The sequence below is a fragment of the Scardinius erythrophthalmus genome (genome assembly GCF_964197995.2).
Source record: "Scardinius erythrophthalmus genome assembly, chromosome: 10".
Classification (NCBI taxonomy): domain Eukaryota; kingdom Metazoa; phylum Chordata; class Actinopteri; order Cypriniformes; family Leuciscidae; genus Scardinius; species Scardinius erythrophthalmus.
The window spans coordinates 21,266,652-21,280,140 of record NC_138230.1 but is presented as its reverse complement, the minus strand read 5'-3'; the positions used below and the strand labels follow the sequence as shown (position 1 = coordinate 21,280,140).

General features: G+C 39.6%; 1 protein-coding gene across 4 annotated transcripts in view; it reads right to left on the bottom strand.

Annotated features, from left to right (window-relative positions):
- Positions 1-13,115, bottom strand: part of fkbp10a (FKBP prolyl isomerase 10a) — a 387,049-nt gene extending 373,934 nt beyond the window's left edge. For 3 of the 4 annotated variants that reach the window (XM_081377332.1, XM_081377334.1, XM_081377335.1), the window contains exon 1: positions 12,651-13,115. In XM_081377332.1, the coding sequence (XP_081233458.1) occupies positions 12,651-12,835 (185 nt within the window). In that variant the 5' untranslated portion in view covers positions 12,836-13,115. The remainder of the gene's footprint in view (positions 1-12,650) is intronic. The other variant, XM_081377333.1, reaches the window with a different exon arrangement.
- Between the last annotated feature and the right edge of the window lie 374 nt (positions 13,116-13,489).

Below are 13,489 nucleotides of genomic sequence, written 5' to 3'. Positions count from 1 at the left end.
CTATGGGGGTCATTTTGACCGAAGACCAAAATCGTGACTAATTTTTTTACGACCACTTAGCATGCTCGGATCATGAACTCAATTTTTTTGTGTGTTCACATACCTAATGACAGAAAAGTCACCAAGTTTCGTAACATTCTGATGAAGCTGTGATTTTAAAAAATTCAAAACAGATTTTTGTAATCAGAATTTATTGGTGTGTATGTGTATAAACGTGTGTTTGTATGTGTGTGTGTGTGTGTGTGTGTGTGTGTGTGTGTGAATTTTTTGCACTCTTGATGTTGTAGAGTGTCATCCCTTTACTGCGGTGTACTTTTTTTTAGAATCGTGTCCGATTTGTAGATTGTACAGACAAAAATTCAGAGAATTTTTGTGTTTTTGTAAATTTCCCATTCATTTCCTATGGGTCGGTCATTTTTGACCGAAGACCATGAGTGTGACTATTTTTTTTACGACCACTTAGCATGCTCGGATCATGACCTCAATTTTTTTTTGTATTCACATACCTAATGCCAGAAAAGTCACCAAGTTTCATAATCTTCCGATGAAGCTGTGATTTTTAAAATTTCAAAACAGAAAATTATTCGGAAGTGACCGAGGACCATCAGAGGGTTAATCGGTACCCTCTGAAGACTAGCTAGGTTGTAGCTAGTTTTCTGGTTAGGTAGGTAGGTCCGGGTTTTGCGTATGGATTTTCCTTAGTTAAATTGCTCCGCTTAATAAAAGCCAAATTATAGAATGGCAACATTTGATTTGGACAGATTTATAGATCAACCTAGTGTTGAGGGGTTAGATGCATGTCAAAAAAATGACTTGTTTTTGATAGCTCAGCACTATGAGATTTCAGTTTCTAAAACGCAGCGCAAAGAGGAAATAAAACGTTGTGTATTGTCTCATTTGACTGATCAGGGGGTATTTCCTTCTGTTCCTCGACAAGTACCTGATCCAGTGATGACAAGTGCTGCAGGAAGTTCTCCGTCACGAGGGCTGGTTGGTTTGCAGGCTACTCCAGGCATAGTAACTGCTGAGGTAGGACCACCTTTTTCAATTCCTAGATTTGAACCGATTTCACTGTCTACTGAAGCATCACCCGATTTTCGTTCTGATGTGTGGTTAAAGATTCGGCTCGCTCATTTACAGTTGGAGACTCAAGATTGTGCTCAGGCAAGACAGAATGATTTAAAACGTGAGTTAGAAATGTAACGAATCGATGCTGATACAAAAGTACGACTACGGGAGTTGGAGTTGCAGGCCGCTTCAGACTCACGAACGATTGTTCAAACAGCAATTAGTTCGGATGATGGTTCTCAGACAGCTCCTGGGTGGTTAAATTCGAGTATTGTGTCTGCTAGTCCTGGTTCAGCTGGTGCTGAATCCGAGTCTGTAGCTGTGTCGTCATCTATACATTTTGACGTAGCTAAAAATATTGCTATAGTTCCACCTTTCCGTGAAAGAGAAGTAGAGGCATATTTTCAAGCATTTGAACGAATCGCAAGTGCTTTAAAATGGCCAACTGAAGTTTGGGCATTAATGTTGCAGTGTAAATTAGTCGGCAAGGCGCAAGAAGTGTGTGCATCGCTTTCGTTGGAAGAAAGTGTGCAGTATGATGCTGTGAAAATTGCGATTCTTCGAGCGTATGAATTAGTCCCTGAGCATTACAGACAGAGGTTTCGTACTACGAAAAAACCTGCGTCTAAATGTCGAGTTTGCTCGTGAGAAAGGCATATCGTTTGATCGCTGGATTAAAGCGTGTAAAGTGACAGATTATAATTTTGCGTGAGCTCATGTTGATTGAAGAGTTTAAGAACTGTGTTCCTGAGCGTACTGCTCTGTATTTAAACGAACAAAAAGTCAGTGCAGTGCAGCAGGCTGCGGTATTAGCAGACGAGTATGCTTTAATGCACAAAACAGTGTTTGTTAAACCTTCAAGTGATGTTGGAGGCCCCATACGTAAAGAGAATGAGAATATCTCTGAATTCAAAAACAAATGGGTTCCTTTTAGCTCAAAAACTCTCAAGGAATATAGTTACTGTCATAAATTGGGACATGTAATGACTGAGTGTCATGTACTTAAACGAAAGCAAGAGCGACATGAGTCTTCTATTCAGCCTCGAGGGACTGTTTTGGTTAAAACTTTATCTTCGCCACTTGTTATTTCTTCTACAGCACCTGATGTATGTTTCCAACCGTTTGTGTTCGATGGATTTGTGTCTTTGAATGAGTTTTGTGAATTTTGTGTGACACCGGAGGATCTCAATGCTTTATTTTATCAGACACTTTAGATTTTTGCGCCGATTCTGCGTGTAACACCAGTACGATTGTACAAGGCATAGAGATGGGGTTTTTAACCGTTCCTCTTCATCGCATATGGGTTACGTCTGATCTGGCATCTGGGTGTTTTGAAGTAGCAGTTCGTCCTTCTCTACCAGTGACAGGTATTGATTTTATAATGGGGAACGATATTGCTGGTGGTAAGGTAATGCCGGTCGTGCATGTGACCGATGATCCGCACACTGAGCCGCATTCTGATGTACTAATTAAAAGTTTTCCAGATGTGTTTTCAGCTAGCGCTGTTACTACACGAGGACAAGAAAAACATGATATGCAAGAGAATAACCTCAGTGATTCTGTTTTCCCAGAAATCTTGAGAGACAATACGTTTCCGGAGTCTTTGAATGATGCTGAAATGACTGCGAGTTTACCTGTTTGTTTTGATCTCGTTTCAGATGTATCCATTTCACGGGAGACTTTAATTGACGCTCAGAAGAATGACCAGACGTTAGAAAAATGTCGCGTGAGTGCTGAGAATGGTTTGTCGTCTTCGCGTAATCAACAGTTTTACTGGAATGACAATGTTTTGATGCGCAAGTGGAGTAGAATTCACATGACATTGATGTCGGTAATGCACGGCCCATAAAGCAGCATGCCTATCGCTGCCCGGTGAGTAAAAGAGAGGCAATGAAACTTGAAGTAGAGCACCTACTGGAAAACCGATTTGCTGTTCCGAGTGGTAGCCCATGGAGCTCACCATGTATTTTAGTGCCAAAGGCGGATGGATCTTCTCGTTTTTGCACTGATTTTAGGAAAGTTAATTCCGTTACTGTACCCGACGCTTTTCCTCTTCCGCGTATCGATGACTGTATTGACACTCTTGGGGCAGCGAAATACATTACGAAGTTAGATCTGCTGAAGGGTTACTGGCAGGTGCCTCTAACCGAGCACACTTCTGAGATTTCTGCGTTTGTAACTCCTGATTCTTTTCTTCAGTATACACGTATGGTGTTTGGTCTCCGGAACGCCCCAACGTTTCAGAGATTGATGTCCATGGTTTTAGGTGATGTTTCTAATTGTAACGTCTATTTGGATGATGCAGTTATTTACTCATCTACATGGGCTGAACATCTGTCGACGCTATATGATGTGTTTTGTCGTTTAGCTGCTGTGTCTTTAACATTGAATTTGAGAAAATGTGAATTCGCTAAGGCCTCGGTTACATACCTGGGAAAGCAGGTAGGGAACGGTCATGTACGGCCATTAGAGTGTAACACAAGGCAGATGGTCAGATCACCAGCTCTCTCTCTATATGTTTAAATTACTGAAGTTAGCCTGGGATCAAACCCCCTTTGGTCCGAGACCTAATCAAATCACTGACATCCTAATCCACAAACACCTCTATTGTCTCAAGATCCTTCCTTGAAGGACGCGCAGACCCAACGGCACCAACAAATGGCGTAAATCATTGACTGCTTATCTGGAAACACAGAGCTCTTTTCTGCTGAACCAACAAGGACCCCTGTTTATGGCTCGGCGAACATCCGCTGACCAATAAGAGCAATCTCGAGAGAACCCCCAGGGTTTTTCTCAGATACTGATTTACATTTAGACACTCGTTTAACACGTCGGAAAACAAAGGACTCTGTCTAACCCGATGCGCTGACTGATAATCTCATCAAAACAACACACACAAACCATCACCCCGTGGCTCCAAGAGCAAAAGTTCAGCAGCAGGATGAACTTTCAGTGACTCTGTTGCGACACGCACACACACAGCAACACACACAGATCCTACATGTGTGAATCAAAATCATCTTGTGAAATGTTTAAAATGTATTTTCTTGATGTATGCATGATCCCTTATCCCAAATATTATGCCTATATAGCTTTATTGATTTGTAATCCATTTGATGTGACTATAATCGCGAAAAGTCATGTATCTGCGGGTGACTAGGTCATAAAGTTACCATTCGTGGTATCGTTGTGCTCCATAAATCCCAACGGTGTGGAATCTTTAACACAAAATATCAGAGGATGCATTCTCTTATTAATACCAGTGTTATTAATGTTAGGAACGAATTTATCTTTCAATACTTAGTCGGAAGGGGCGTATACACCTCGAAACGTCAGAAGGTTGGGCCCAATACGTTGTTAAAGACGATTGGTCCACAGGCGTAAGAGGGCGTGGGCTTGGCCCCTTCAAAATCTCGCGCGTCTCTCATCTCAGTGCACTCCGCCAGAGAGAGAAAGACGACACGCCTTTGGGCATTAATGTAATGGAAATCTTCGTTCGCTTTTATTTTCATTTTCTTCCAAGTTTTATTTTCTTAAAACTACTTTACTTCAGTTGATAGTCTTCTTCAACCAACCAACGAAACCAACTTAAAGCTAAGATCATCTTGCTAAGTTTTCGCTCGCGTCAAGTCTCCATAGCAACCAGAAGCCATAGCAACCCGCCCCGGTGACCACGTGACCGCTTTGTCCACACCGACGCGACGCACACACACAACCGGGCCGAGCTTCAAACAAAAGTAACGTAGACTTTAAATTTGCAATCTGAAGTGCTGTTTAGAGTGCCTAAACTTACTGTGCCTATTGGGGTTTTGTTATGAATGACTGAGCTGTTTCTACCTATCTCTAAATTCTTTCACTCACACTTACACTCTTTTACACATACACCAACACATGCACACACACATACTCGAACTCAGAACCACGTGTTTCCAGACAGAAACACACGACCACGTGCAGCTATAGGCGTGCTCCTACACACACACACCTCTCCTTACTACGCTATCATTGTACACACACACAAACCCATTCTTAAAAATCCCTCTTAGTCTTTCTTTCTCATCTCTCTCTCTCTCATATTCTCCCTTTTTCTTCCTCTGCGTTAACCTTTGATTCTTACGTTTACTTTGTTGTATTCTTTATTGCGATCGTATATTGTTTTGTTTATGCATATTTACTCCTGTGTGATTTGAAATAGTATCTGTAACCGGTAGATCGTTTAAATAAACTTTGTTAAATCCTTTGAATTGAGATTGCCTGTTCTGTTTCAATTCTGAGTCCCTGAGTAGTGCAGATTGTTACCTCTTAAGCTCTACCAACCTTTTACTATTAAAATATTGAAAGTTGTCTACTCGCGAAAATAATCAATTCCTTGTGGCCACAGGAAAGGGTTATTTGTCGGTGTTAATCACAACAGAGTTTTGTTCAGACATTGTGCATCCGATCTGCCAGACGGATTGTGCGTGCAATGAATGAACTTTAAACTCCTATCTAAATTCCCCAACTAAAATATAATTCTCCCTACCTATATCAGTAATTACTACGAAAACCGTGTAATTGATGATATAAGTCGAGGTTTGACCTATTCCCTATTTGGGCATAATCTAATTTGTGTAAACGACATATGCATATTCATATCTCAGCAATAAGACCTCTTATTCGAGCTAATAAATTCCCTAACTAGAGGCATTGTCGCTACAAGAGGGAAAGGTGTCTGTTGTACTGGAATACCCAGTACCTTCTACAAGGCGAGAGCTGCGTAGATTTCTTGGATTGGTAGGGTATTACCGGTGTTTTTGTAGACATTTTTCGAGTGTTGTAGCTCCCTTAACTCGATTATGTAGTCCGAAAGATTTTATTTGGACTAATGAGTGCCAACAGGCATTTATGTCTGTCAAGTCTCTGCTTTGCAGTGCTCCAGTGTTGTCTGCCCCGGACGTTTTCTCTCCGTTCCAGATGGAGGTAGATGCCAGTGCTGTGGGAGCGGGAGCTGCTCTTCTACAGAAGGGTGCTGATGGAATACCTCATCCTGTGTCCTACTTCTCTGCTAAGTTTAATCATCATCAGTTTAATTACTCTACAATAGAGAAGGAAACGTTAGCTCTTTTGCTGGCACTACAGCATTTTGATGTTTATGTGGGGGCCAGTGTGTTTCCTGTTATTGTGTATACGGACCACAATCCATTAATTTTCTTGAGTAAGATGTATAATCACAATCAACGGCTGATGCGATGGGCACTAATTGTGCAACCATATAACTTAGAGATCCATTACAAGAAAGGATCTGATAATGTAGTGGCCGATGCGTTGTCGAGGGTTTAGGTCTGTATACTTTTCTCTGATTTTCAGAATCAGTTTTTCACCTTTTTTCTCAAGTATGAGAGAAGGGGAGAACGAAAAAAAAAAAAAAAAAACTGTTTCTGTTTTCAGGGGGGAAGTGTTACGGCCAGAGTTATGTTTACTTGTGTATATCTCTTTCATTGATCCGGTTCTCTCTTTCCTAATGGGCTCCGCCCCTGTGCACCTGCAGCTGGTTTAGTATCTAGGCTGGATAGCCTATATAACATCAGAGTGAAGAGAGAAGAGCGCGGAACTTGAGGGATACGTTTGTTTTCCACAGCGGCGTGATCGTTGCGATCACTGTTTTAGCTCTGTGAAGAGCTTGACGTTCACTGAGGGAGAAGGCAGGGCTCCAGACTAACTTTTTTTATTAGGAGCGCTGTAGCCCCTGACTTAAAATTTTAGGAGCGCAAGCAGAAAATTTAGGGGCACACCTTCACATTTTCCCCCTAAATAACTATTACAGACAAATACTTTGATAATAAATAGATTAAGCGTACAGAAATTATGGTGCAGTTTTATTTTAAGATCACAGGGCTCCAGACTAACATCTGAGGGCCGCGGCTCTAAGTTCTACAGAAAGTATTTGGTAGCACTGTGGGATGACAAAGCACTGAGCTAAATTTGAGGTGTATAGATAAAGTTAAATTTAATTATTATCCTTCATAATGTCTTAATATTATTTCAAAAGCAAAATGAGTGACAAAATAGATATTAGGGAGTGAAAATAGCCAATAAGCACCCTCAGCAGCTGTTTACAATGGTAATTTAGTCTTCTTTTTAAAAAAAATAAGTGTGAGTTTTCCTACTTCTTGAAACTTTGTTTTATAAATAGAGACAATCTTTAAAGGATGAACAAAAATGTTTTGGTCGACACATTAAAAAAAACATTTTAATAGGATATAATTTTGAAGTGCTGTAAAAAGATGTGTAGGCTACTTTCATAACCACAGTATACCATAGTTATAGTTATGCCTGGTTCAGAATACGCAATTTTTTTGTCTGTTACTATAGTCAATGTATCAGATTACACGATTTCGACTCCTAAAAATCTTGTCATGTCCTGGACAAGAAACATTGTCAGACTACACATTGCTTTACGACCAGTCATCTCGAGCCGTCTCACATACATATTCACTCGCACATGTACACACGCACTCACTCACATACACGCACATAGACTAACGCACGCACGCACGCACACACTCACTCACTCACTCGCGCACACACTCTCTCACTCTCTCTCGCTCGCTCGCTCACTCACTCACTCACTTGCGCGCGGGCGCACACACACAGGGCCGGCGATTGCTATAGGCGAACTAGGCGGTTGCCTAGGGCGACAAATGTGTTGGGGGCGCGGACGCACTGTCGCCCTATCTACTTCCCATATTAATCATAAAATTAGAACGAAACGCGAAATAAAACATGTTTATTAAACATGATCAAAGGGCAAAGGGCGCCCCCTCAACCACACGTTTAATTACTTGTCAACCTGATTATTAGATTGAATTTATGATTTTTGTCGACCATTTCTGGATTGGCGGGGGGCGGGAGGGTTGCGTTACGTTACGTTAGGGAAGTGCTCAGCTGCTGGCGCGTTGATCGAAATTGAAGCGGTCTAAACCTCTGGTGCACAGGGACGAAAACGGAGAAAGGAAGAAGATAAAAAATAAAGCTCAGTATAGAGTAAGTCTTCTCATCTTAGCTATTAAGGTGTCCAATGAAATAAATTTACTTGGTATTGTAGCCTACATCACCTAATATTGGACGTTTCATTGCTGTCACTAAGCTATAGTTTGCCAGCTATAGTTACTTTGAAGGTGAATAGAAATGGCAGAAACAACTGTTAATATTTTATTATTTGAGATAGAACTAAAAGAACTTAAATATTTGAATTTTGTAGGGAGGGGCGCAAAAACTCAATCTTGCCTAGGGCAACCAAAGGGCTAGAGCCGGCCCTGCACACACACACACACACACACACACACTCATTCACTCGCGCGCGCACACACACACACTCATTCACTCGGAACCCTTCATGGAGGACCGTTAAAAATTAAACATGCTAGTCTTCTTGTGATGTCGTAAACAAAGCATCGCAGACGCGATGTCGGTTGTCGCCCACTATGAACGAGATGAAATTTACTGGTCGCACATGTGCGACTGGATGTAAAATTTAGTCGCACACTCTCAAATTTTGGTCGCAAAATGCGACCATTTGGTCGCAGTCTGGAGCCCTGGAAGGGCTTGAGAGGATTGGCGAGGAGTCCTGTGTGCGTCATGATGTTTCCGCCAGTCGCTGTTTAGCTGTGTTTGAATGTTGTTTGTTTCTATGTTGCGTTGGTCTACGTCTGTCTATCTCTGTCCTTTATCAGTGGCCTGCTGATACGTGAGTTTTGATCCCATAATAAACTATTTCAAATTGCTATCTTGTTATCGCGTGTCTTTATGTTGCTTACCCCTTATAACGAGCACTTTAATAACGGGGTTCGTAACACCACACTGAATCACCAAGATAAAAGCAACACATGTCAGAATGTTATTCATCGATTTTAGTTCTGCTTTTAATTTTGTGATCCCATCCAAGCTAATCTCAAAGCTCACTGATCTTTGCATCAGCCCCTCTGTCTGCAACTGGACCTTGGACTTTCTCACTAACAGACCACAGTCTGTTAGGATCAACAACCACTACTCCTCCATCCTCACCTTGAACACTGGTGTACCACGGGGCTGTGTTCAGAGCCCAATCCTACTCTCTCTTCACCTACAACTCCATAATCAAGTTTGCAGATGACATCAGTAGGCTTGATCAGCGATGACAGTGAAAAGGCCAACAGGGAAGAAGTTCAGCACCTGACAGTGTGGTGTGCAAACAACAATCTTAACACTCAATACCCAGAAGACCGAGGAGCTGATTGTGGACTACCGGTGGACTAAGAAAGGCTACACACACAGACACTTATTTACATTGATGGGACTGACGACTAGCTTCAAATTCCTGGGTGTCCATATCTCTGAGGATTTTTCCTGGACCATCAACACTGCCACTCTGATCAAAAAGGCACAACTGTGCCTTTACTTCCTTAGAAAGCTAAAGAAAGCTCACCTGTCCCCCCTTATCCTGCTGAACTTCTATCAATGCATAACTGAAAGCATCCTGACAAACTGCATCACGATGTGGTATGGCAACTGCACTGTCTCAGACCAGGATGCCCTCCAACGGGTGGTGAAAAATGCCCAAAACATCATTGGTGCTCAACTACCCTCGATCAAAGACAAATACCACGAATGATGCCTACGAAGGGTGAGAAGCATTATTAAAGACGTCTCTCATCCCAGCCATGGACTGTTTACTCTGCTTCCATCTGTTAGACATTATAGGAGCTTTCGCTGTCGCACCAGCAGATTCATGAACAGTTTATTTCCCTCTGTGGTCAACCTACTGAACTCTAAATTAAATTGCTGAACACTACATCCAACTTGGACCTCCTTATAAAAAAAAGGAAAAAGGAAACAGTCTACACTGAACATTAACATGCCTCCATATTGCACACTTACAAATGTTTCCTAATATGCCTCTTACTTTTTCACTTTCCTTTTTAACATTCTACCTCATGCAATTTTGCGCTGATGTCACCACTGGCCATTTACACCTTTAACCCTAACCCTTTATTCTTAAAATACTTCAGATCAGAGAACTTTTGACCATTGGATCAGAGCGCTGTTAATCACTGCCTGATCAACATCATTGGTTCGAGTGCTGTTAATGCTTTAGAAATGTAAAAACTTTTTACCATGCAAGTACTTGAATTGCGATAAGTTGTTGTTTTTTAATAGGAGGAAGATACATGACTCAACCACAGACACTTACTTGTTATGTAAACACTCAATTTTATATTATAATATATTTCCCTGGCCACACGGAGTCAATATTTATTCTGATTATTTTTTTGTGACTGATCACACTATTATATGTAGCTAGTATGAGTAAAAAAAAACGCTTTCTCTGTGTCCAGATTTGCCAGCAAAAATAATGAAAATACTGAAACCTTTAAATCAACATTTAAATGTCAACTTTACGAAAAGTAGTCTTAATGTCTAATTATATATCCAAATGCCAGTATTGTGTCTGAAAAAATTTTCTCAGCAACAACTGTTTATAAATGTATATATATGGCTATTTAGCCATCTAGTGGTTACACCATGGTATTGCAGATAATAAATTGATGCATAATTTAGTGGTACATTTATAGTACCCTAAAATAACCCTAAAATACAAAATATTACATACAAATTATTATTGAACTAAAATATAGCACAACTAGCTTATTTAAGTTCCCTCTCATATAACTCTGTCCATATTTATTTGCATGTTCATCAATCTTCCACCCAGGAAGACTAATTCTGCCCCTGGTTACCTCAAGATTTTCCTATTGGGTCTTTCAATTTATAAGTAAAATAAAACCTGTGGTAAACATACCTTTGACGATACCTTGACATTTTGTTCAACAATGTAAACTGCACACTCAAAATGTACGTTTTCAAAAATTAAAGTAACTGCTTCAAACTTAGCTTTCGCTATGGGTGTCTGCAATTTACATTGTAGAACAAACCGTCAAAGTGTCATCAAGTTATGTTTAACACAGGCTTTATTTTACTCATAAAACCCCATAGGATAATGTTGTGGGAACCAGGGGTGGGGATTTTGACATCATCACTGCACCACCCCTCAACATTAAGTAGGCTACCCCCAGTACCCTGATCAAATATGTTCCTGCAGCTATGAAAAGATAGCTAAGATTTCTAGTTTGACCTATTTGTACAGCCAATCACACAACAGCTCTTTCACATTTAGATGTGTTTTCATGGCATCTAAGCTGTACACTAATGCTGCCAAGTCTTTTTGCCACTCAGTGGTGTAACCGCATCAAGCTACTGTGGTGTCATGTGCTATTAGCATTATGCAGCACTATTTTTCTGCTGCAGATAAAATGCTATTGAACAAAGCTCTGCAGGGATGTCTGTAATGCCATTACATAAGATAAGTTATGTCTTGCTGACCAACAGCGCACTTGTTCAACAGCTCCAAGAAACATCTGTTTGGTTGATTGGAATGTTGTTTCAGAGACATGTTCTAATCAGTTCACCATCAGCCAAAATATTATCATTCGCCACTAAAAAAAAATGTGCTTTCAAACTGCTATAAACTAACACATTTCTTAATAAATAATAGAGTCATAATTATTTCCTGGGATTCTGTATTATTTCAGTCCCCCAGACTTTTTAATGTCGTTGTTCACCAAAATTAAATGTTAAAAGCTTTTCACAATTCTTTGGTATGTCCATTATAATGAATAAAAATAATTAGGCTATTCCATTTAAATAATTTTTATCATAAAATAATGTCTTATTTCTATTGTACAAAGAGCATTTTGTCAAATGTGTCATTTTGTCAGGCACTTCACTGAATTTGTACTTAGAAGATATTTAACAAAGTGAAATATAATATCAAATATAATAAAATATTTGATGTAATGAGTCCACTTAAACATTGGCAAGCATCCTGTCATAAATGGCAGCCACATCAGCAGCAGAAAGACAGTGTTGTGCAAGCAGATATGTTGACCCAGAAAGAAGGGCAGAGAGAGAGAGACAAAATTTAAAATATATAAAATTGAGGGGGGGGGGGGGGATTAAGAGTTAAGGCATTTCTTGTTGATTACCACCTGCCATGTAAAATGAAAATATCAAATATCAACATATATAGGCTAATTGTTTTTTTATATACAAAAATAAAGACCACAGACACACAATTTGTCTATTTTTAACTTCAGTCCCATAAAAATGTGAAAATTATTATAAATGTTTAATTTGTATTAAATTGTTATGAGCTAGATACATGAACAGTAGGTATGTTTCTTTTATAGTTTTGTGTAAAATCCTTTTTAAACCAGTTCCATTTTGTCCGTTAGGGGACTGAGAATAAAAAGTGTTTAAAAAAAAAAAAAAAAAAAATTAACAAACTGAAAAAGATTTAGAATATCTGAGGTGGGAAAATATTATTTGTTGGAGGTTTGATATGTGCCTCATGATGTGTGGTATTTAGAAAATTAATTATAGTTAAAAAATGAAAAACCAAGATGAAATATTACCGAATCATTACAACTAACGTTAGCTATAATTATTGTGTACACTAACTCACCTCAGTTTTAGGAATTTTATAAATTATTGCATTGTTCACTTACCTCGAATCAAACTTCCGTCCATCCTCGAATGTGCCGTTATACTGATACCGAATATAGTCTCCGACCTGAACCTCTCTCGAACAGTGTGTTGGTATCAAGTATCGATCAATAATCACATCTTCTAACTGACCATATAAAACACGTATGAGAGTGAAGAAAAAAGTGAGAACTGGTGTTATCGCCATTTAAGGTGAGAAGATGAGAAGCTGCAGCGTTGTTATTTTGTTTTAGTCGATTATACAGCGGTTTTCTGCAAGAGAAACTGACGCAAAGATAAACCCACCGTTTTAAGATAAAACAAAGCAAACGGTGAAAAATGATAATTAGTTATACGAATTGCATAATGTAGTTGTCATACTAAAACTTGTGAAATTCTATAGGCTACAAACACGCGGGGAAAAAGTTGATGTTCTCACGTAGGCTGTGTGTTAGGCTGCTACTGCGTGTCAGAATCCATAGAACTGCAGCAACAACCGCGCGGTCCTAAACTCCATCCGATCACGCACTCTCAAATTCTCAGTTTTCAACAATACAACAGGCGCCAGGCACATATTACACACACACACACACACACACACACACACACACACACAAACACAAACAACAATGCATTTTCTTTTTTCCATCCCCTACATATGGACATTACGAAAAAAAAAATAACTTGTCAATAAATCCTGAAGGAAAGCTAATGGTATTTCATTATTATTGAAATGTTCAACTAAAGCAATAAGCCCCACGAAGCCTGTTTTACAGTGAATTTAGAACAAGGGGCTTATTGCTTTTATTAAACGGTAAAATATTCATTTTAATATTTATTGTATTCATAAAATAAACTAGCC